Source organism: Rhinoderma darwinii, chromosome 9, assembly GCF_050947455.1.
Source record: "Rhinoderma darwinii isolate aRhiDar2 chromosome 9, aRhiDar2.hap1, whole genome shotgun sequence".
NCBI classification, from domain to species: Eukaryota; Metazoa; Chordata; class Amphibia; order Anura; family Rhinodermatidae; genus Rhinoderma; species Rhinoderma darwinii.
This window is the reverse complement of record NC_134695.1, coordinates 72,910,635-72,937,013: the sequence shown is the minus strand read 5'-3', so window position 1 is coordinate 72,937,013 and position 26,379 is coordinate 72,910,635. Positions and strand designations below refer to the sequence as shown.

Genomic DNA, 26,379 nt, shown 5'->3' with positions numbered 1-26,379 from the left:
TTAAGATAAGTATGTGGACAGTATTATAGGTGACTTATAGATGAATGTATATAGGTACTTGTATGCACTGCGCAGCACAGTCCGGACCCGCAGTCCTGCTGACTCTCACAAATTGTCCCGATCTCGCCCTTGGAAGACGTTCTGCACTGAGCCCAGACGCACAGCCGTCCCTCACAGCACTCCCCGTCCCTGGTGCACTGCAAAACCAAAAAAAACAAAACTCATGAGAAAAAAAAAACCAAGAGGATCAGTTGTCAAACATGGCGAGAAATTTCTATTGTAAATATTTATCTTTCTTTTACCTTATAAAAAAAAAACATTGATATTTTTTTTTCTACTCCATTCATATCCAGAGCTGCATTCAAAATTCTATAGGTTTTCTGTTAACTTTCTGGCTATAGAACCTCATTGCTGCTCCTGGCTAGTTCCGCGAGCTCTGTACAAACACTATGCTGTGTTGCATTGTGGGAGATGTCTTTATACCAGGTACTATATACTTATCTAATAAGGAAGCATTGATAGTCGTGTATTATAGGATGTCACATAAGCCCTTGGTGCTGAATAATTCCACATAGGAGCCAGCAGAAATGTGACTGCAGCTCTGGCTGTGACTGGAGTATGGCAGTACATAAAGGACTTCCTGTCAGTGTTCTGGTGTTCCCATCTTAGTCACTAAGGCAACAGTGCAAGACTCCCAGTATAAATTGCCAGAAATCCTCTTTCCTCACCATCTCCTGCTCCTTACATGGCAGGCACTTGTAGTTAAAGCTGGAGAGATGGCAGTAATTTCCAGGCCTGCAGTCCTCGTCCACAATGCACTCCTATAATGACATAAAGACGGGGAACATGAGAAGCAGCAGCATCCATCATCAAATCAGCAATATAGTCTTACCCTGCAGAACAACAATACAAAGAAAAAGTTGCAGTCACTTAAGTCAGCGCCCTCATAAAATGAATAAATGATGTCACCATATAGTGTATATACATTGCTGTACACGAATGCCACCAACGGTGCACAAATAATGCTGCCATAATGTACACATAACTAATGCCACCAACAGTACACATAAATACTGCTGCCATAATGTACACATAACCAATGCCACCAACAGTACACATAATATACTGCTGCCATAATGTACACATAACCAATGCCACCAACAGTACACATAATATACTGCTGCCATACCATACACATAACTAATGCCACCAACAGTACACATAATATACTGCTGCCATACCATACACATAACTAATGCCACCAACAGTACACATAATATACTGCTGCCATGCCATACACATAACCAATGCCACCAACAGTACACATAATATACTGCTGCCATACCATACACATAACTAATGCCACCAACAGTACACATAAATACTGCTGCCATACCATACACATAACCAATGCCACCAACAGTACACATAATATACTGCTGCCATGCCATACACATAACCAATGCCACCAACAGTACACATAATATACTGCTGCCATACCATACACATAACTAATGCCACCAACAGTACACATAAATACTGCTGCCATACCATACACATAACTAATGCCACCAACAGTACACATAAATACTGCTGCCATACCATACACATAACTAATGCCACCAACAGTACACATAATATACTGCTGCCATGCCATACACATAACCAATGCCACCAACAGTACACATAATATACTGCTGCCATACCATACACATAACCAATGCCACCAACAGTACACATAATATACTGCTGCCATGCCATACACATAACCAATGCCACCAACAGTACACATAATATACTGCTGCCATACCATACACATAACCAATGCCACCAACAGTACACATAAATACTGCTGCCATACCATACACATAACTAATGCCACCAACAGTACACATAATATACTGCTGCCATACTGTACACATAACCAATGCCACCAACAGTACACATAATATACTGCTGCCATACCATACACATAACTAATGCCACCAACAGTACACATAATATACTGCTGCCATGCCATACACATAACCAATGCCACCAACAGTACACATAATATACTGCTGCCATACCATACACATAACTAATGCCACCAACAGTACACATAAATACTGCTGCCATACCATACACATAGCCAATGCCACCAACAGTACACATAAATACTGCTGCCATACTGTACACATAACTAATGCCACCAACAGTACACATAATATACTGCTGCCATACTGTACACATAACCAATGCCACCAACAGTACACATAAATACTGCTGCCATACCATACACATAGCCAATGCCACCAACAGTACACATAAATACTGCTGCCATACTGTACACATAACTAATGCCACCAACAGTACACAAATAATGCTGCCATGCCATACACATAACTAATGCCACCAACAGTACACATAAATACTGCTGCCATACCATACACATAACCAATGCCACCAACAGTACACATAAATACTGCTGCCATACCATACACATAACTAATGCCACCAACAGTACACATAATATACTGCTGCCATACTGTACACATAACCAATGCCACCAACAGTACACATAATATACTGCTGCCATACCATATACATAACTAATGCCACCAACAGTACACATAAATACTGCTGCCATACCATACACATAGCCAATGCCACCAACAGTACACATAAATACTGCTGCCATACCATACACATAACTAATGCCACCAACAGTACACATAATATACTGCTGCCATGCCATACACATAACCAATGCCACCAACAGTACACATAATATACTGCTGCCATACCATATACATAACTAATGCCACCAACAGTACACATAAATACTGCTGCCATACCATACACATAGCCAATGCCACCAACAGTACACATAAATACTGCTGCCATACCATACACATAACTAATGCCACCAACAGTACACATAATATACTGCTGCCATACCATATACATAACTAATGCCACCAACAGTACACATAAATACTGCTGCCATACCATACACATAGCCAATGCCACCAACAGTACACATAAATACTGCTGCCATACCATACACATAACTAATGCCACCAACAGTACACATAATATACTGCTGCCATGCCATACACATAACCAATGCCACCAACAGTACACATAAATACTGCTGCCATACTGTACACATAACTAATGCCACCAACAGTACACAAATAATGCTGCCATGCCATACACATAACTAATGCCACCAACAGTACACATAAATACTGCTGCCATACCATACACATAACCAATGCCACCAACAGTACACATAAATACTGCTGCCATACCATACACATAACTAATGCCACCAACAGTACACATAAATACTGCTGCCATACCATACACATAACTAATGCCACCAACAGTACACATATATACTGCTGCCATACCATACACATAACTAATGCCACCAACAGTACACATATATACTGCTGCCATACCATACACATAACCAATGCCACCAACAGTACACATAAATACTGCTGCCATACCATACACATAACTAATGCCACCAACAGTACACATAAATACTGCTGCCATACCATACACATAACTAATGCCACCAACAGTACACATAATATACTGCTGCCATACTGTACACATAACCAATGCCACCAACAGTACACATAATATACTGCTGCCATACCATATACATAACTAATGCCACCAACAGTACACATAAATACTGCTGCCATACCATACACATAGCCAATGCCACCAACAGTACACATAAATACTGCTGCCATACCATACACATAACCAATGCCACCAACAGTACACATAAATACTGCTGCCATACCATACACATAACTAATGCCACCAACAGTACACATAAATACTGCTGCCATACCATACACATAACTAATGCCACCAACAGTACACATAATATACTGCTGCCATACTGTACACATAACCAATGCCACCAACAGTACACATAATATACTGCTGCCATACCATATACATAACTAATGCCACCAACAGTACACATAAATACTGCTGCCATACCATACACATAGCCAATGCCACCAACAGTACACATAAATACTGCTGCCATACTGTACACATAACTAATGCCACCAACAGTACACAAATAATGCTGCCATGCCATACACATAACTAATGCCACCAACAGTACACATAATATACTGCTGCCATACCATACACATAACTAATGCCACCAACAGTACACATAAATACTGCTGCCATACCATACACATAGCCAATGCCACCAACAGTACACATAAATACTGCTGCCATACCATACACATAACTAATGCCACATATAAAACTATAACATCTTTATTAGAGATTAAAAAACATTTCTCGTGAGAACGATTTCCACATAAAAAAGAGTCAATAACAGAAATTTTCCAGTGTGGGGTAAATCTGCCGGATAATGCAGCGATATGAAATGGAAATTATTCATCCTTGTTTTCTCGTATTTTCTAGCAGAGACATATCCCATCCCCCACTTTGGCTCGCCACTTCTACAAGACTCCTGCCAAAACGAGAGGCGGGCAGCTGCCGGGCGCGTTATTCGGGCTCTAATTGGCTTTGTTAAGGAGGCGGAGCAAAGAATTACAAAAAATAAATACATTTGTATCTTCTCAGGTCGTTAACCAATCACAAAGTTCACAATGTGGCAGCAACTTGTAATGGAATTAAAACGTCGTTATCTTATTGGATGCCGCGGCAGTGACATAAAACACACCGGGGGGGGCACTTATTATAAACACAATAATAAAGAAGATCACGACATTCTCTGTAGGACCCTTATTAGGGAAAGTAATGTCCTCGCCCCGGACTGAAATGGCTGATAACAGGGAATAGTAGATTGTAGCAGCTCCACCTCTGCTTCTTGCTGAATATGAATCACTGGTGTTGGTAAAATCATCCTATGACCCCTCTGTGTGACCCTCCCCCACCGGCCGGCATCCATCTTCATTAAGTAGATCTCTCCATCTTGGCTTCCACTTCTGAGTCTATTTCTGGAAGAGGGTGGCCGAGCCCAGACCATCATCTCCTGGCAGCATCACCCACCACTACCGAAGAGCAGACATGGAGTCATTTATAGGAAACATGGAAGGCGGCCACTGCAAACAGAGGCAAATCACAAGCCACAAAGTGCAGGACAGGAAGACGATTACACGGGGGTTCAGTGTGTGGCACCATCTACAGGGGGAGCTCTGTGCGTGGCACCATCTGCAGGGGGCTCTGTGCGTGGCATCATCTGCAGGGGGCTCTGTGCGTGGCACCATCTGCAGAGGGCTCTGTGCGTAGCACCATCTGCAGGGGGGGCTCTGTGCGTGGCACCATCTACAGGGGGCTCTGTGCGTGGCACCATTTACAGGGGGCTCTGTGCGTGGCACCATCTACAGGGGGCTCTGCGTGTGGCACCATCTACAGGGGGCTCTGTGCGTGGCACCATCTGCAGGGGGCTCTGTGCGTGGCACCATCTGCAGGATAGCACACTGACTAAAACAACGGTCGTGTGATTCAGCCTAATTATAATTCTCAGATATCGCTACAATGTCTTAAGCAGATCACTCGTGTTTCCAAAATTAAAGATGCTGAATGAGAAGAGGCGAACAGAAACCTGTAAGTTACTGCAGCCTGAGAATGAAAAAAAAGAATTGTGAATGCAGCTCTGGTGGTAACTGGAGCATTAGATGTAGACCAAATTTAGCAACGTGCAGTATTTGCAGAGATCCTCAACATTATATGAAGGTTTCAACTGTAAAATGATGGCCTGTGGAGCGAAGCGTTACATATTGCTGCTTATCTTCTTTGTCATCATGTATTTGATCAGTTCATCAGAGATCCTGAAATGCAACAAACCGAAAAAATAACTAAAGGCAAAACCCCCCAAGTGTTATTCTTTGTCACAAGAGATGATCAAACACGACCAGGCAGCGGCTTCAGGGCTCCCAGCGCAAAAATAAACCGAACGGATCACCCGCCAAACGCCGATGTCTGCAAGTCACAAGCACCGAGAGAAACCGGCAAACATCACTAACCAACGGCTGAAGTCACCACCTATACAATGTTATATACGGCAGTGACCCCCCCATACAATGTTATATACAGCAGTGACCCCCCCATACAGTGTTATATACAGCAGTGACCCCCCCATACAGTGTTATATACAGCAGTGACCCCCCCCATACAGTGTTATATACAGCAGTGACCCCCCCCCATACAATGTTATATACAGCAGTGACCCCCCCATACAGTGTTATATACGGCAGTGACCCCCCCATACAGTGTTATATACAGCAGTGACCCCCCCATACAATGTTATATACAGCAGTGACCCCCCCCATACAGTGTTATATACAGCAGTGACCCCCCCCCATACAATGTTATATACGGCAGTGACCCCCCATACAATGTTATATACGGCAGTGACCCCCCATACAATGTTATATACAGCAGTGACCCCCCCATACAACGTTATATACGACAGTGACCCCCCCCATACAACGTTATATACGGCAGTGACACCCCCATACAGTGTTATATACGGCAGTGACACCCCCATACAGTGTTATATACGGCAGTGACACCCCCATACAGTTATATACGGCAGTGACACCCCCATACAGTGTTATATACGACAGTGACCCCCCCCCATACAACGTTATATACGACAGTGACCCCCCCATACAACGTTATATACGACAGTGACCCCCCCATACAATGTTATATACGGCAGTGACCCCCCCCCCATACAACGTTATATACGACAGTGACCCCCCCATACAATGTTATATACGACAGTGACCCCCCCATACAATGTTATATACGGCAGTGACCCCCCCATACGTTATATACGACAGTGACCCCCCCCCATACAACGTTATATACGGCAGTGACCCCCCCATACAGTGTTATATACGGCAGTGACACCCCCATACAGTGTTATATACGGCAGTGACACCCCCATACAGTTATATACGGCAGTGACACCCCCATACAGTGTTATATACGGCAGTGACCCCCCCATACAGTGTTATATACAGCAGTGACCCCCCCCATACAATGTTATATACGGCAGTGACACCCCCATACAGTGTTATATACGGCAGTGACCCCCCCATACAGTGTTATATACAGCAGTGACACCCCCATACAGTGTTATATACGGCAGTGACCCCCCCATACAGTGTTATATACGGCAGTGACACCCCCATACAGTGTTATATACGGCAGTGACACCCCCATACAGTTATATACGGCAGTGACACCCCCATACAGTGTTATATACGGCAGTGACCCCCCCATACAGTGTTATATACAGCAGTGACCCCCCCCATACAGTGTTATATACGGCAGTGACACCCCCATACAGTGTTATATACGGCAGTGACACCCCCATACAGTTATATACGGCAGTGACCCCCCCATACAGTGTTATATACGGCAGTGACCCCCCCATACAGTCTTATATACGGCAGTGACCCCTCATACAGTGTTATATACGGCAGTGACCCCCCCCATACAGTGTTATATACGGCAGTGACCCCCCCATACAGTGTTATATACGGCAGTGACCCCCCCCATACAGTGTTATATACGGCAGTGACCCCCCCCCCATACAGTGTTATATACGACAGTGACCCCCCATACAATGTTGTATACAACAGTGACCCCCCCCATACAATGTTATATACATCAGTGACCCCCATACAATGTTGTATACAGCAGTGACCCCCCCCCATACAATGTTATATACAGCAGTGACCCCCCCATACAATGTTATGATCGCGTATATCACTTTATTTCTATTGCTTATATAGCACCAACATATGTTGTCCCGTAGTACGGAAGTTGTCAGTCAATGTCATCATCTATATTAGTGGTCACCTGGAGACCACCGATCTATTGTGTATCACTCTCATCATCCACACTACAATGATAGGGCCTTTCTGGATTTATTTAACTAATTCTCAAATCATTATTTAATGAAAAGTTCTGCAGCAATAATTTATTTAAAATTTGCTTTTCAATTCATCAACATTTGCATGGTGTTTACTTGCTGTCAGTGAATGGTAACATTTCTTGTTTACATCTAGAGGCTGAAAACCGATCCTGATCTCGTACGTCTTACAGGTGAGGTTTTGTAACAATTCTATCCATTCTGGACAATCCTCTGAATCCTCTGTGGGCGAACCAAATCACTGGTACAAATCTCCCTCCTGTCCTGATGTTTTGCTACAGGATTTTCAAGACTGGATGCAATTGTAGCAAACCCTCAGCTACGACAAGTATTAGGTCTGTAGGAGTTTTCAGCCTCTGGGTGTAAACTGAAATGATTCTATTCAATGACCACAAGCAGAGATCTTGAAAATGGTGAGGAATTAAAATACAAAGTCTATTAGAAAGTTGTAGAACTTTTCATTATACAAGGTTTGAAGGTTTAGTGACCAGGACCTTTTTTTTAAAAATATCTTTTTTATTATCAGTTTTCACATTTTCTTACAAACATTTCACGTAAGAGTTACATCATGAGTGCGCAGCACTCTACTGTCATGGAATTAACTTTGAATTAAATTCAACATAACACATAAACATATAAACATATGAACATGGCATAATTGTCGATCTTCAGATGGACCGAAAGCATGACTTCCCCCAACCCCGACACGACCTAGGTCATCAATAAGTTTCTACTCATCCTTTTTCCCCCAGCTGATTCAGAGTTGCAACCCCCGTAAAGTGCCTGCCAAGAGCTGCGTGCAGTACCACTTTGTGTACTGGAAGGGCCTAACAATTTCCGCTATTTCGGCTGCTGTACATTGCGATTCTATGAATATTTGCCACTTATCAAACAGCTTCTTGGTTCCCGTTTCCTTCCGCCTTTCCACCTCCGCCCTCTCAAGAACCAATAACTGTTTCAGCCGCGACACAATCATTTCTAATCCCGGCGTGTCTGCCTCTAACCAGTGACTCAGGAGGCATCTCAAAGCTACCAGTAGAATCGTGTGCACCAGCGCTGGAGGTGATCTCACTCCTCGAGCACCCTCTTCCTCTGGCGGCCGCGCCTGATGGAATAGTAGCGCTTGCGGCGTCATTGGGAGATTCGTTTTCCAATGGTCCTTAATATATTTCTGTACCATCCCCCAAAATCGTTTCGTGTGTACGCACCCCCACACCCCATGCCACAAATTCGTCAGCGGTGTATTGCACTTGGGACAACTTGTAATGCGATCAGGGAAAGATTGTGAAGGCAAGATATTAAAGCCATATATAGCTGAATGCATCAACTTAAAATAGGTTTCCCTCCAGCTCTCATTTATCACTCTCTTCCGTACCGTCTCCCAACCCCCCAGTATGATCTCACCTATACCTGGATCCTGAGTCCACCGTTCCCAGCTTTTAAAACTAATCCTTGATTGCGGCCGAACAAAACCATCTCTCAATGCTCCATACAGCCCCGAAATGGTCGCCCGCCCAGTTGTTGGACCCATGACCTCATCCAGAGTGTGCGAGGTCGCTTCCTTACTCAAATCCCTGAGCCTGGAGGTGTAGAATGCTCGTACCTGAAGTACTTGCAAAAAATTGACCCTCCCTGCTATGTGTCTGAGTTTAGTGGTGATTTCCTCCCCAGTTAACCACCTCTTTTCCTCTGTGTGCATAAGATCCCCTGCATTGCCCATGCCTACCCTCCCCCATGAGGCAATTCCTTCCCCCTTGTCCATTCCCGGTAAGAACTCTGGATGACCGCTCAACGGCATATATTTCGAGACCAGGTGAGGCAGCCCAAACTGTTTGCGTACCACTTTCCAAGCTAGAACTGTATCTCTCAGTACAATGGAGGTTATGAGACGGCACGGAAGAGAAGCAACTCTACAATGTAACAAAGCTTTCAGGTTCCAGGGTGAGGCATACTCCCCTTCCAGATCTAAGTTGGAATAATTGCTCGTTTCGTGAAGCCAATCTACTACATGACGCATAAGACAGACCACGTTATAACCCCTGACATTCGGAAAGTTCACCCCCCCTTCTTGTTTACCCATCATGAACTTGGTGAGTGCAATGCGAGGCCTTTTTCCTGCCCATATAAATTTAGTGAATGAAGCCGTCAGTTTCGAGACATCCACATGCTTCAATAAGAGAGGAAGGGTTTGAAAGGGGTATAGCAATCTGGGGAAACTAACCATCTTAATCAGATGGCATCTTCCCAAGAGGGACAACGGCAATTGGCCCCATCTAGTGAGTTCCGCTTGTATTTTTTTAATTAACGGGGAATAATTTAAGCCATACAGAGTGTCTGGTACCCTCCCTATTTTGATACCCAGATAAGTAATGCAGTGCTCAACCGGTGATATCCCGCAACCCAAGGATTGCCAAAAGGTCTTTGGCAATGGCCTGCCCAACTCCAGCAGTTCGCTCTTAGCTATGTTGACTTTATATCCCGAGCATTGCCCAAATTCCTGTAAAAATTGAAAAACCTTCCCTAAATGCTCTTGAGGATTCGACATAAAAAGTATGACATCATCAGCGAACAGGGCTAATTTCACTGCACAAGACCCTACTTGAATGCCTCTGAACATATCCGATTCCTCCAGGTATCTAGCCATAGGTTCCAATGCCAGATTGAATAACAGGGGTGATAGGGGACAACCCTGTCGTGTTCCTTTATGTAATTGGAAGGGATCTGATAGGAACCCTGAGGAGTGAACACGTGCTTGCGGGCTATTGTAGACTCCCTTCAGGAAGACCCGGAAGTCTCCCTGAATGTTCATTTTGTCTAGCACCATCCCCAGCCATTCCCATTGTATGTTATCAAAGGCTTTCTCTGCGTCTAGCGCTAAAAGTGCCGGCCTGGTACCTGGCTGGGGATCGTGCCTGACTGTTTCTAGCACCGTCAACACCTTGCGTAGATTTGTCACTGCTGCCCTGCTCTTTACAAAGCCTACTTGGGACTTTCCCACCAGTATGGGTAGATACATAGCCAGCCGATTGGCCAAAATTTTTGTGAGTAATTCCTGATCTTGGTCTATCAGCGAAATGGGACGGTACGACCCCGGGTCAAAAGGATTCTTCCCCTTCTTGGGTAGCACCTTTATATGCGCTACCTTGGCCTCTGCTGGTAAAGCCCCCGTGCCTAGTAAAATATTATAGTATGCCACCAAGGTAGGGCTGATTTCTTCTCTCAGAGATTTAAAAAACTCCCCTGTGAATCCATCCGGACCCGGGGCCTTTCCGTTAGATAAGGTCTTAATGGCGCTCCAGACTTCCTCTAGTGTAATCTCCGCGCTCAAATGACCATTCTGCTCCTGGGTGAGCCCTGGCAGCTTCACCTTCTCCAAAAATTCCCTCCCTTTTTGGAGATCTATGGGTGTTTCTGAGTAAAGGGCTTGGTAGTATTTACTTAATATGGTGTTGATTTTTTTTGGGGTCTGAAGTAGAAGTCCCATTTGACTCGTTAAGTGTTGATATGTGCGATGGTGCATACCTCCCTTTTGCTAATCGCGCTAATAATTTGCCCGCTTTATTGCCGAAACGCATTAAATCGGCATCAAATTGGGACCGGTAAATACTCTCTCTTTTGTCTAACCACTGATCAAACTGTCGCTTGGCTTCCCTCCATTCCTCCCCCAATGGCAGTGATGGAGAGTGTAGAAATGCTGTGTACGCACGCCGTAATCTGTCGCTCGCTGCCTTGTATCCTTCGGTCGTCTTACGTTTAAGATTAGACATATATTGCATGATTTTCCCTCTTATTACCGCCTTGGCTGTACGCCAATACAATGACGGTTCCGAGCGATGCGATACATTATCTCCATCAAATTCCATCCACCACCCCTTAAGCTTCTGTGTAAAGCCCTCGTCCTTTGCCAGAAAGGCGGGAAACCTCCAGATAAAATCCGTTCCTCTAGCTACTGTGTCGGCCAAGGTAATGGTAACCGGAGCATGATCCGAAATGACTAGATCTTCAATTGTCGCTTCACGTAAACGCCGCGATAATGCGTCACTAACTAGCAAGTAATCAATACGCGACCATGACTGATGAACATGGGAGAAATGTGTATATTCCCGCGCATCTGGGTGTAAACTCCTCCAAGCATCTATTAGGGCCGTGTGTCTTAAAAAGTCGGGCAAGATCTTATCTCTATTTCTCTGCGAACTAGTCCCTGCGCTCCTATCTTCCTTTGAAGAGCTTACAGTGTTAAGGTCTCCCCCTAGAATCAAAAACCTAGTGCGATCCTGCTGGAGTTGGGTTTCCAAACGACCAAAAAAAACAGTGTTAACCGTATTTGGGCCATACACATTATAAATACTGATGGTTTCCCCTTCATGCTCCATCACTAGATGGATCCAACGGCCCTCGTCATCCCGCTCCTGGGACACCAGCGTAAACACAAAATTTTTATGTACCAAAATTATAACTCCCGCCTTACCCTCCCTTGCCGACGAGCCAAAAACCTGACCCACCCAGAATTTTTGCAAATACTTAAACTCCGGCTCGGTAAGGTGAGTTTCCTGCAATAGGGCCACATCTGGGTGCAATCTTTTCATGTGTCGTAAAAGTTTGGTCCGTTTCTGTGGGGATCTCAGCCCTTTAACGTTCCAAGAGACTATTTTCATGTTATTGGGCCGTGTTTAAGATGAGCTAAAGTGCCTAAAAGTCGTGATAGGTTCGGGGAGTCAGATCCGTCTTTTTCCAAGAGCCATGTATAAACATTAATAACATAACCAAAACCCGGCTTATAAGCCAGAACCAACAAGGCCAACCGGCCCTGATGAGAAGTATCATCCACTTCTCTTCAGAACGCCCAGCTTCTGGCAGTGCAGATCTGTGACGTCACTAACAGGTCCTGCATCGTGTCGGCCACATCGGCACCAGAGGCTACAGTTGATTCTGCAGCAGCATCAGCATTTGCAGGTAAGTAGCTACATCGATTTACCTGCAAACGGCGATTCTGCTGCAGAATCAACTGTAGCCTCTGGTGCCGGTGTCCTCGCTCGTCTGACACGATGCAGGACCTGTGAGTGACGTCACAGCGTGATCTCTGGAGAACACGGCTGTGTCTGCACTGCCAGAAGCTGGGCGTTCTGAAGAGAAGTGGATGTTACTTCTATACACAACGCCCAGCTAGTAAAAGTAGTAAACACGCCCCGATGTACGCACATAATACACGCCCACTTGGACTTTTACTTTTAAACACACCCACTTGGACTTTTGCAAGCCTCATTTGCATAAATACAAAAATGGTCATAACTTGGCCAAAAATGCTAGTTTTTTAAAAATAAAAACGTTACTGTAATCTACATTGCAGCGCCGATCACATGCAATAGCAGATAGGGGTTGCAAAATCTGGTGACAGAGCCTCTTTAAGCTGTGAGAACAAGTATTACCTCTTTAAATAAAATGTGCTGAAAATAAAATGTGCTGAAAAGATCTTAGTCCTTCACTCAGGAGACGTGTATCGGGTGCGGTCCCGCGTACGCCTCTGCGGTTTCGGAGAGTCCCCTCCATTTCCGGCTCGACCCCCCCGGGATCTTCCAGGTGTGGGCATTAAAGCTTCTGCCCAGGTTCGCTCCATATTTAGTCGGTTCCGTTTGGCTTCTCTCGACTTGCGATTCGGACTATGTACTGGACTGTGACTCTCCTCTTGCTGTGTTCTGCGCCTACAAAGCTCCGTAAGTGCGTCCTCCGCTTCCTGTGGCGTGGTGAAAACCTTGTTCCGTCCGTTCTCTTGAAACACCCGCAGGATGGCTGGGTACTGCAGGTTAAAACGTATTTTCGCTTGGAACAACGTGGTGCAGATCTTGCTGAAAGCCCGCCTTCGTTTTGCAACTTCCGCCGAGAAATCCTCAAAAAGTAGCACTTTCATGCCCATTATTTCCAAGGGGCGTGATCTGCTGCGGAAAGCTTTCATGAGTGCCACCTTATCATTGTAATCCAACAGCTTAAAGATTACTTGTCTGGGACGAAGCGAACTGTGGTCGTCTGTTGCTGGGAGGTTTCTGGGGTCCGGCCCCACTCTGTGCGCCCTCTCCACCCGGCAGGGACGGGGGAGACCGAAGGCTTCCGGCAATGTCCTCTCACACACTCGTTGCAAATCAGCAGATATCACCGCTTCTTTCAGCCCCACCAGTCGTAGGTTGCTCCTCCTGGAGCGGTTTTCCAGATCCTCCACCTTGTCCCCCAACTGCGTAGTAACAGACAGCACCCCTCTGAGTTTGGATTGCAGACGCTCATTTTCATCTTCCAGCAGCGTCATACGCTGTTCTAGCTCATCAGCTCTGATAGTGACTTGTGCCAGCTCCGCATGCACGCGGTTTAGGGAATCTTGCACCGTTTTTTCCAGCGCCTTTTGCAGGTCTGGCGCGATCTGTTTGGCTACTTCTCGGGCCAGGGCTACATAATCAATGGCTGCAGGAAGAGCGGACATTATGTGCTCTGTTGGGCTTGAAAGCTGGGACTGATGGTGCTGCAGCTCATCTTCCTGTGTGTATAGCAGGGTCGCAGTGGCGGGAAGCGCCGCCATCTTACCTCCCTTTACCACGGCTGAGTCTTCCATGGCTGGCTTCTGCGCGCTTCTGAGGAGGTACCTGTCCATACAGGCACCACCTGTGATGATTCCGTGTGCAGGGCTGGTGGCTTCACCGCTGATTGTCGCCGCCGAAGCGACTATTATAAGCAAATAGGCTGGACGGGAGTGGGAGCTCAGTCACTCGCGTCCTGCATCTCCAGCGCCGGAACCGGAAGTCGTGACCAGGACCTTTAAATACTGTGCTCATTGCCCATACAATATTCTATACAGGACTCCCCTATATAATCCTATATATAGAGCTCATCGTACAATGTTCCTGCACGGATAACTGATCTTTATGGTTTCGCTTCTTACTGCAGCTCCGGGGGTTTAGCAGCATTTTTAACATATTTTTGCAGAATTTCCCTATTTCATAATTTCCGCAATTATTTTCAGACGACTGCTTGTATTTTAAGTGTAATGTCCCTTTAAAGAGAACCTCTCACCTGCCCATACAGGTGTAGCTGAGTGCAGCATGTAATGGGCAGGGCTGTACAATCCCTGGGGAACTTTAAAAATTTTTCCTATCTTTCTCTGTTATTTAGATATCGGTGCCATTATAATTGGCGCCCAATATTTAAATAACCCCCTGAACGGTCAATGGGGCGTGTAATTGGCAAGGGGGCGTGTAACATCGCTGTGACACTGTCCAATCAGCAACGGAAAGAGTCACAGCAAGAGCGAGGATAGAGGAGAGTGTGCGCACGTGCAGATCTACCGCCACCACGGAACAGAAAAGAATGTGAATTCCTCCTCTTCTGTTCCATGGCGGCGGGAGTATCTTCGGCAGCAGCATCGGAGCTGTGCGCATAGGCGCACGCACGCTCTCACTCACTCTTCAGTTCTCGGCGGACGAGGACGAGACTGTGATCTCACGCGAGAGATCACACAGTCTTGTTCAGCTTGTCTGCCGAGAGCTGAAGATTGGGAGGGTGCGCGCTCATGCTCGCGCAGCTCCAAGAAGCGCGTGCGCACACGCTCTCCTCTCTCCCGCTCTCGCTGTCCGTAGCTGATTGGACAGTGTCACCGCGATGTAACACGCCCCCTTGCAAATTACACACCCCATTGACAGTTAAGGGGGTTATTTAAATATTGGGCGCCAAATATAACGGCAATAGGAAGGATAGGAATTTTTTTTAAAGTGCCCCCCGGTTTGTGCAGCCCTGCCCATTATATGCTGCACATGTATGGGCAGGTGAAAGGTTCTCTTTAAGGGTCTTCCAGGGAACCCGCATTGTTTTACAGCAGATGCCCGATGAGTCAGAGCGTGCCGGCAACTACTGCAAATCACATCACATGGAGCAGAGGGGACTGGTGTCATGCGCCGGGACAGCAATGCCTGCCAGCCGCCACACAATTATATATAAGCTGTCTTTTAAGTGAATACGATTTAAATGTAATAACCCCCGACCGCTACTCCCTTGAAAACAGCTCCGTATTTTCAGATGTTTTTTGCTAAGCGTGTGAACATATCCTTAATAAGAACAAGGCACCCCGGGCTAAACGCACTTATTGACTTCTTCACCGCCTGCCGCCGCCTGAGGAATATCTGGATTTTCTGTAAGATCAGAGGCCAAGATGGTTGCTCACCCTCATACACAAACACTACATCTTTATATAGGAGATCTGGTACTGCGCCAGCCTCCCGCTGGTGCCGCCATGTGCGTATGCAGGTTACATCCTAGAAGTCCACTCTCTGTATTTGGCTGGAGGTAAACTTTAAAGCTGTGATCTCCAACCTGTGGCTCTCCAGCTGTTGGAGAACTACAACTCCCATCATTTCCTAAACCACTGCTTCTAAGAAAATATACCTTTTCAAGGAGAGCTCCACCTGGAGTCATCTGCCCTCCAGAACTCCGTACAATATCTGAATCCCTTGGGCATTGCTTAGCTCTGATGTTCAGCAAACCACGGCAGCAGCTTGGGCATGGGTGGGGGGGTGCTGAAGTACGTGACGTGGGACCCCACCGAATCTTACAAAGAGGCTGCCACGGCTTTAGTTGGCTCAGACTTCTAAGCTAATGTTTGCACATCTGCTGTCGTCAATGGGACTTTCTTTCTAGTGACAAGTGGGTCTCTGTGCCATGGTAGAAATGATCCCCGGGGTTCACTTTAAGACATTTCAGTGCAACACTGACTTTGTATTTGGTGTCGTTTCACTGGAAAATGAATCCCAATTTGCAGTTCTCTTGCAGACTGCAGCAGGTTTTCCTCCAGTAATTCCCTGTGTTTTGCTGTATTGACGGCCTGGTGCAGAGTAATATCACCACAGCATGATACTGCTACCACCACCTCTGGTGGTGTTTTTCTGTTGGCATTTGGTGTCTGGCTTATGCCAAGCATAGGGTTTACTGTGACAACTAGAATCCTTAAAGACAACGTTCATGAAAATGATGATCCGAGCAACAAATCTGAACTGGTTAAACATACTCTGCACACCTGTCTGAGGGTAATATAGAGAAGAAGCACGCTTAGATTCTGTTGCCAAAGTCCACACATACACCTAGAGCGAGTTTAGTCACTTAGTCACCCCCGCATACAAGTAAACACATACTCTTCCCTGCTCTCTTCTCTCCTTTAGGACTCTGATCTTTATATCAGTTGTCTGTATTCTTCCTTGCTGTGCTTTCTTTCCCTATCAGGACGAGTACGCAAGAAAGGTGGAGACACTTCTGCACTAAAGTAGGACCAGCCACATAACAGCCCACATTTACGTGGTTTACGTTGAGAATACAACCTCCCCCTCTTAGATATTACAATCATTTCAACAGATGGCACAAGAGAGGAAAAAAAAACCTTAAAATATGACGGTGCAGTGAGCGGACATAACGTTCGAGGGGAGCATCATATCAAATAACACATCCTTATAACGTTTTCACGCCCTCCATTATATTCTGGGCAGGCAGCAGGTTCTCATGATTGTGTCACCGGAGTGTTGTCAGATCTCGCCCTCTAATCATATAGGTGTCCAGTAATGGGGGCCAGAAGTGCAGAGTGTCACATGCAGACCCTCCACCCTCCGTCCATCACTCTCCCACCTCCAGATATGTGACATGGAATTATTATCCATTGGACAACGACACAATGTTACATTGTCATTTCTAAAGATACATTTGAAATTCTATTCAACCATTCCGTGAAGAAGAAGTCCACCATTGCAACCCATTGTATGTCTCTAATCTAAAATAGAAAGTTACGAAACCTTACAAATAGTCTTAATTAAAAAATCTCCTAGTTTTAGATCTACAGCATCTATGCAGAGCGATGGAACTGAATGTTTACAGACTACAGCCAAATCCTGTATAGTCTCATCCTGCAGTCATATCCCCTTCCATCTGTCCGCTACGTCTTCCTAACCTACTGAATGGATGATGGAAAAGGAGTATGACAGCAGGATCAGACTACACAATGTTCGTTTGCAGTCTGCGACCATGGAGACACGTAGTTCTGCTAGAGAACTGTATACACAAAACATTAGAATATTATTATTCAAAACTGTTTGTCAAAGATGCTTACATTTTTATTTTCTTTGAATTGTATTATATGTAAGAATATAACAACTATAATACCGCTCCTATATACAAGAATATAACTACTATAATACCGCTCCTATATACAAGAATATAACTACTATAATACCGCTCCTATATACAAGAATATAACTACTATAATACTGCTCATATATACAAGAATATAACTACTATAATACTGCTCCGATATACAAGAATATAACTACTATAATACTGCCCCTATATACAAGAATACAACTACTATAATACTGCTCCTATATACAAGAATATAACTACTATAATACTGCTCCTATATACAAGAATATAACTACTATAATACTGCTCCTATATACAAGAATATAACTACTATAATACTGCCCCCTATATACAAGAATATAACTACTATATACTGCCCCTATATACAAGAATATAACTACTATAATACTGCCCTCTATATACAAGAATATAACTACTATAATACTGCCCCCTATATACAAGAATATAACTACTATAATACTGCCCCCTATATACAAGAATATAACTACTATATACTGCCCCTATATACAAGAATATAACTACTATATACTGCCCCTATATACAAGAATATAACTACTATAATACTGCCCTCTATATACAAGAATATAACTACTATAATACTGCCCCCTATATACAAGAATATAACTACTATAATACAGCCCCCTATATACAAGAATATAACTACTATAATACTGCCCCTATATACAAGAATATAACTACAATAATACTGCTCCCTATATACAATAATATAACTACTATAATACTGCCCCCTATATACAAGAATATAACTACTATAATACTGCCCCCAATATACAAGAATATAACTACTATAATACTGCCCCTATATACAAGAATATATCTACTATAATACTGCCCCCTATATACAAGAATATAACTACTATAATACTGCCCCCTATATACAAGAATATAACTACTATAATACTGCCCCTATATACAAGAATATAACTACTATAATACTGCTCCTATATACAAGAATAGAACTACTATAATACTGCTCCTATATACAAGAATAGAACTACTATAATACTGCCCCTACATACAAGAATATAACTACTATAATACTGCTCCTACATACAAGAATATAACTACTATAATACTGCCCCCTATATGCAAGAATATAACTACTATAATACTGCCCCTATATACAAGAATATAACTACTATAATACTGCCCCTATATACAAGAATATAACTACTATAATACTGCCCCTATATACAAGAATATAACTACTATAATACTGCCCCTATATACAAGAATATAACTACTATAATACTGCCCCTATATACAAGAATATAACTACTATAATACTGCTCCTATATACAAGAATATAACTACTATAATACTGCCCCCTATATACAAGAATATAACTACTATAATACTGCCCCTATATACAAGAATATAACTACTATAATACTGCCCCTATATACAAGAATATAACTACTATAATACTGCCCCTATATACAAGAATATAACTACTATAATACTGCCCCCTATATACAAGAATATAACCACTATAATACTGCCCCCTATATACAGGAATATAACTACTATAATACTGCTCCTATATACAAGAATATAACTACTATAATACTGCCCTATATACAAGAATATAACTACTATAATACTGCCCCCTATATACAGGAATATAACTACTATAATACTGCTCCTATATACAAGAATATAACTACTATAATACTGCCCCCTATATACAAGAATATAACTACTATAATACTGCCCCTATATACAATAATATAACTACTATAATACTGCCCCTATATACAAGAATATAACTACTATAATACTGCCCCCTATATACAAGAATATAACTACTATAATACTGCTCCCTATATACAAGAATATAACTACTATAATACTGCCCCCTATTAACAAGAATATAACTACTATAATACTGCCCCTATATACAAGAATATAACTACTATAATACTGCCCCTATATACAAGAATATAACTACTGTAATACTGCCCCCTATATACAAGAATATAACTACTATAATACTGCCCCTATATACAAGAATATAATTACTATAATACTGCCCCTATATACAAGAATATAACTACTATAATACTGCCCCTATATACAGGAATATAACTACTATAATACTGCCCCCTATATACAAGAATATAACTACTATAATACTGCTCCTATATACAAGAATATAACTACTATAATACTGCCCCTATATACAAGAATATAACTACTATAATACTGCCCCTATATACAGGAACATAACTACTATAATACTGCCCCTATATACAAGAATATAACTACTATAATACTGCTCCTATATACAAGAATATAACTACTATAATACTGCCCCTATATACAAGAATATAACTACTGTAATACTGCCCCTATATACAAGAATATAATTACTATAATACTGCCCCTATATACAAGAATATAACTACTATAATACTGCCCCTATATACAGGAATATAACTACTATAATACTGCCACCTACATACAAGAATATAACTACTATAATACTGTCCCCTATATACAAGAATATAACTACTATAATACTGATGCTATATACAGGAATATAACTACTATAATACTGCCACAATATACAAGAATATATCTACTATAATACTGCCCCTATATACAAGAATATAACTACTATAATACTGCCCCCTATATACAGGAATATAACTACTATAATACTGCCCTATATACAAGAATATAACTACTATAATACTGCCCCTATATACAAGAATATAACTACTATAATACTGCCCCCTATATACAAGAATATAACTACTATAATACTGCCCCTATATACAATAATATAACTACTATAATACTGCCCCTATATACAATAATATAACTACTATAATACTGCCCCTATATACAAGAATATAACTACTATAATACTGCCCCCTATATACAAGAATATAACTACTATAATACTGCCCCCTATATACAAGAATATAACTACTATAATACTGCCCCTATATACAAGAATATAACTACTATAATACTGCCCCCTATATACAAGAATATAACTACTATAATACTGCCCCCTATATACAAGAATATAACTACTATAATACTGCTCCCTATATACAAGAATATAACTACTATAATACTGCCCCCTATATACAAGAATATAACTACTATAATACTGCCCCTATATACAAGAATATAACTACTGTAATACTGCCCCTATATACAAGAATATAATTACTATAATACTGCCCCTATATACAAGAATATAACTACTATAATACTGCCCCTATATACAGGAATATAACTACTATAATACTGCCCCCTATATACAAGAATATAACTACTATAATACTGCTCCTATATACAAGAATATAACTACTATAATACTGCCCCTATATACAAGAATATAACTACTATAATACTGCCCCTATATACAGGAACATAACTACTATAATACTGCCCCTATATACAAGAATATAACTACTATAATACTGCTCCTATATACAAGAATATAACTACTATAATACTGCCCCTATATACAAGAATATAACTACTGTAATACTGCCCCTATATACAAGAATATAATTACTATAATACTGCCCCTATATACAAGAATATAACTACTATAATACTGCCCCTATATACAGGAATATAACTACTATAATACTGCCCCCTATATACAAGAATATAACTACTATAATACTGCCCCTATGTACAAGAATATAACTACTATAATACTGCCCCTATATACAGGAACATAACTACTATAATACTGCCCCCTATATACAACAATATAACTACTATAATACTGCTCCTATATACAAGAATATAACTACTATAATACTGCCCCCTATATACAAGAATATAACTACTATAATACTGCTCCTATATACAAGAATATAACTACTATAATATTGCCCCCTATATACAAGAATATAACTACTATAATACTGCCTCCTATATACAAGAATATAACTACTATAATACTGCCTCCTATATACAAGAATATAACTACTATAATACTGCCCCCTATATACAAGAATATAACTACTATAATACTGCCTCCTATATACAAGAATATAACTACTATAATACAGCTCCCTATATATAAGAATATAACTACTATAATACTGCCCCCTATATACAAGAACATAACTACTATAATACTGCCCCCTATGTAGAAGAATTTTAATAATTCTTGGGATAAGAGGATTGGGTTTCCCCATCATGGGACGTTTCATGTAAAATTTTAGCGTTTATAATAAAAAATCTATAATTGCCCTTAATAACTTGATATTATAAATGATGACGCGGCTTTTATTGAACTCTTGTTTTATTGGTGAAGCAGGGACCATGTTTTGTATTTTTCTTGGTTCCTGTTCTTCGTTTAGTCCCCGTTATCTTGGTCTCCTAGTTTCTCTGACATGACCGCAATCCTTGCCCCCAATCAGCAGAAAGCACTTTATTCTTTTTAAGTTTCTCAGGGGGAGAGACCAGTTTGTTTCTGCTTTGCCAGTTCTATTCTGAGTACGGAGCAGCGGCTGTGGATGTAAAACAAGAGTTGAAGACTTCGGGGAACTTTTATCCTGTAGATTTGGAGCCAAGAACTTTTGTGATATAATAAGGGCAGCAGAAGGTAAAGTAAGCGCCAGCACATAGCAACGACACATCTGCTGCACCCAGCAATGCACATAACACAACAGATTCCAAACCATCCCTAGCACATATAGTGAGAGACCCCCACAGTCCCCGGCACATACAATGAGAGACCCCACAGTGCACAGCACATACGAGACCCCCGCAGTCCACGACACATACAATGAGAGAACCCGCAGTCCCCGGAACATACGAGAGACCCTGCAGTCCCCGGCACATACAATGAGACCCCCGCAGTCCCCGGCAGATACGAGAGACCCCAGCAGTCCTCAGCACATACAATGAGAGACCCCGCAGTCCCCAGCACATACAATGAGAGACCCCCTGGAGTCCCCGGCACATATAATGAGACCCCACAGTCTCCGGCACATATAATGAGACCCCGCAGTCCCCGGCACATATAATGAGACCCCACAGTCTCCGGCACATATAATGAGACCCCGCAGTCCCCGGCACATATAATGAGACCCCGCAGTCCCCGGCACATATAATGAGACCCCGCAGTCCCCGGCACATATAATGAGACCCCGCAGTCCCCGGCACATATAATGAGACCCCGCAGTCCCCGGCACATATAATGAGACCCCGCAGTCCCCGGCACATATAATGAGACCCCGCAGTCCCCGGCACATATAATGAGACCCCGCAGTCCCCGGCACATATAATGAGACCCCGCAGTCCCCGGCACATATAATGAGACCCCGCAGTCCCCGGCACATATAATGAGACCCCGCAGTCCCCGGCACATATGAGACCCCGCAGTCCCCGGCACATACAATGAGACCCCGCAGTCCCGGGCACATACAATGAGACCCCGCAGTCCCGGGCACATACAATGAGACCCCGCAGTCCCGGGCACATACAATGAGACCCCGCAGTCCCGGGCACATACAATGAGACCCCGCAGTCCCGGGCACATACAATGAGACCCCGCAGTCCCGGGCACATACAATGAGACCCCGCAGTCCCGGGCACATACAATGAGACCCCGCAGTCCCCGGCACATACAATGAGACCCCGCAGTCCCCGGCACATACAATGAGACCCCGCAGTCCCCGGCACATACAATGAGACCCCGCAGTCCCCGGCATACATTAGCAGGTATATGAACCCCCACAATACATAAGCAGAGCTCAAACAGTCCAAGAAAACAAGCAGAGGCCAAAATCTTCTTCACGCAATATAGCAGAGTCAAGACAGTGCCCAGTATACACTGACAAAGGCAACACCCAAAAAACAGCCCTGAAATACAGCAGCAGTGCCCAACCATCACCACCATAGATACCAGCAGTGCCCAACCATCATCACCATAGATACCAGCAGTGCCCAACCATCATCACCATAGATACCAGCAGTGCCCAACCACCACCATGACAGATACCAGCTGATAAATATGGCACATCATTGTTTCCTAAAAATGTTTAAATAAACGAATGTAAAATAAATGCGTCCCCTCCCTGCTCTTCCCCTTCTACAATAGGTGGCGCTGTCATGTATTTTATCCTAACGGGTCAGAATTTCCTCTGCTGTCTGAGACGGGAGGGTAGGGGGGGGGGGGGGAGGGCACTATATGTAATGTGCGTTGTTCTGTTAGTCGGATCTTCCTCTGGATGATAACACGGTGGTTGGCAGCAGACGTTTTATTGTATGGAGATAGTCGCTGCCACTACTCGTGACTGCCTGGTGAACGCCAACCAACAAGTACCAACTTATAAGTAGTGAAACCCCTAGAGGCCGTGCACAGCATCTAACATATGCATGCGTATATATATATATATATATGTTCACGTGTTTTTATATGCATGTATGCGTTTGGTGTATGAATTTAATTGTGCGTATGTCTTTATATATCGTGTATGTATACGTGTGCATTTATGTTTGGATATATGTGTGTGTGTGTATTTAGGAGTTTGTTTGTTTGTGTCTGTATATGTATGTATTTATATGTGTATGTATGTATGTATGTATGCATGTATGTGTATTTACGAGTTTGTGTGTCTGTATAAATGTGTGTATGTATGTTTTTATGTATATATATTTAGGAGTTTGAGTCTGTATATGTGAGTGTGTATGTATGTGTATGTCTGTCTGTATTTGTGTAAGCATGTATGTTTTTATCTGCGTGTATGTATTTATGAGTTTGTGTGTCTGTATATGTGTGCATGTTTCTATGTGCGCGTATGTATTTGTGAGTGAGTGAGTGTGTGTGTGTGTGTGTGTGTGTGTGTGTGTGTGTGTGTCTAAATATGTGACTATGAGCCCCCACAATGATGAAATCTTGTTTACACCTTTGTCACATTGGGTTGGTCTATTGCTCAGTCTCTGCCCTTCCATATTGGCGTCACATCACAAGCCGCTGCCTTACTCACAATAACCTGGCCGCACCCGCCGCGCTGTCAATACTTACAGATTATACCTGCGCCATCAACAGCGAGACATATACGCCATATAGCGCCATAGTTGACATCACTTATACACAGACTTACGTGCCCCTCCTTGTACCCACTTTTCAGCGATGATATAATCGTCTCAGAGATGTAAGTGGCTCCGGTTTTATTGTCAGTTTCCTGCAGAGAGTAACGATATTACTGTATAACGACCGGTTACTGATCAGATGCTCCTGTAATACCAGGGAACAGGATGAGGGAACGTAAACCCTATTTCTAGAAGACGAATTACTCCCTATATGACGTCGTCTCCGTGGTGCCGCTACTAGGTGTAGTGCCACAGGATTTCATTTCAGTTTCATTGTTTGTCTTCTCTTCCATAAAATCCCCAATAATCCCAATAATTTAGAAAATCTGAAAAATGAACATCAGTTGTGTCCGTCTGACAGCAGCCGAGCTCAACCAACCTCAACCGAGCCCGTCAGAGCCAAAAAGGTAGTGCCGGCAGTGCCCAAACTATCGCAGCACAGCCCAAACTAACTAAGCGGAGCCCTTCAGTGCCCAAGGAATACTCATCAGTAGCACCTGGCAGTGCCCAACATTTACCAGCAGAGCCCAACACTGCCTGACATATAATAACATATACAGTAAATAGGGCACAAGTAATAGTGACTCCTCAGCCCTGTACATACTGACCAGACCCTCTCACCCCAGACATGCCAACCAGACCCCTCACCCCAGACCTACCACCCAGACCACGCACCCCAGACCTGCCACCCAGACCACGCACCCCAGAACTGCCACCCAGACCCCTCACCCCAGGACTGCCACCCAGACCCCTCACCCCAGAACTGCCACCCAGACCCCTCACCCCAGAACTGCCACCCAGACCCCTCACCCCAGAACTGCCACCCAGACCCCTCACCCCACAACTGCCACCCGACCCCTCACCCCAGTACTGCCACCCAGACCCCCTCACCCCAGTACTGCCACCCAGATCCCCTCACCACATACAGACCAGACCCTCAACGCAGAATTGCCACCAAGAACCTTCACCACATACTGACAAAATACTGACTAGACCCCCTCACCACAGAACTCCCAAAAAGACCCCTCACCCCATACTCAGCCCTGTATATACTGATCAGACCCTCTCACACCAAACCCCTTACCCCAGAACTGACACCCAAACCCCTCACCCCAGAACTGCCACTCAGACCCCTCACCCCAGAACTGCCACCCAGA

General features: G+C 43.5%; 1 protein-coding gene across 1 annotated transcript in view; it reads right to left on the bottom strand.

The window, feature by feature from the left end:
- DKK3 (dickkopf Wnt signaling pathway inhibitor 3) overlaps positions 1 to 26,379 on the bottom strand; it is a 45,292-nt gene that overhangs the window by 11,642 nt on the left and 7,271 nt on the right. Inside the window, exons 4-6 of the mRNA XM_075838152.1 lie at positions 25,234 to 25,314; positions 729 to 821; positions 59 to 197 (exon numbers count right to left, since the gene is read on the bottom strand). Of these exons, the coding sequence (XP_075694267.1) occupies positions 59 to 197; positions 729 to 821; positions 25,234 to 25,314 (313 nt within the window). The remainder of the gene's footprint in view (positions 1 to 58; positions 198 to 728; positions 822 to 25,233; positions 25,315 to 26,379) is intronic.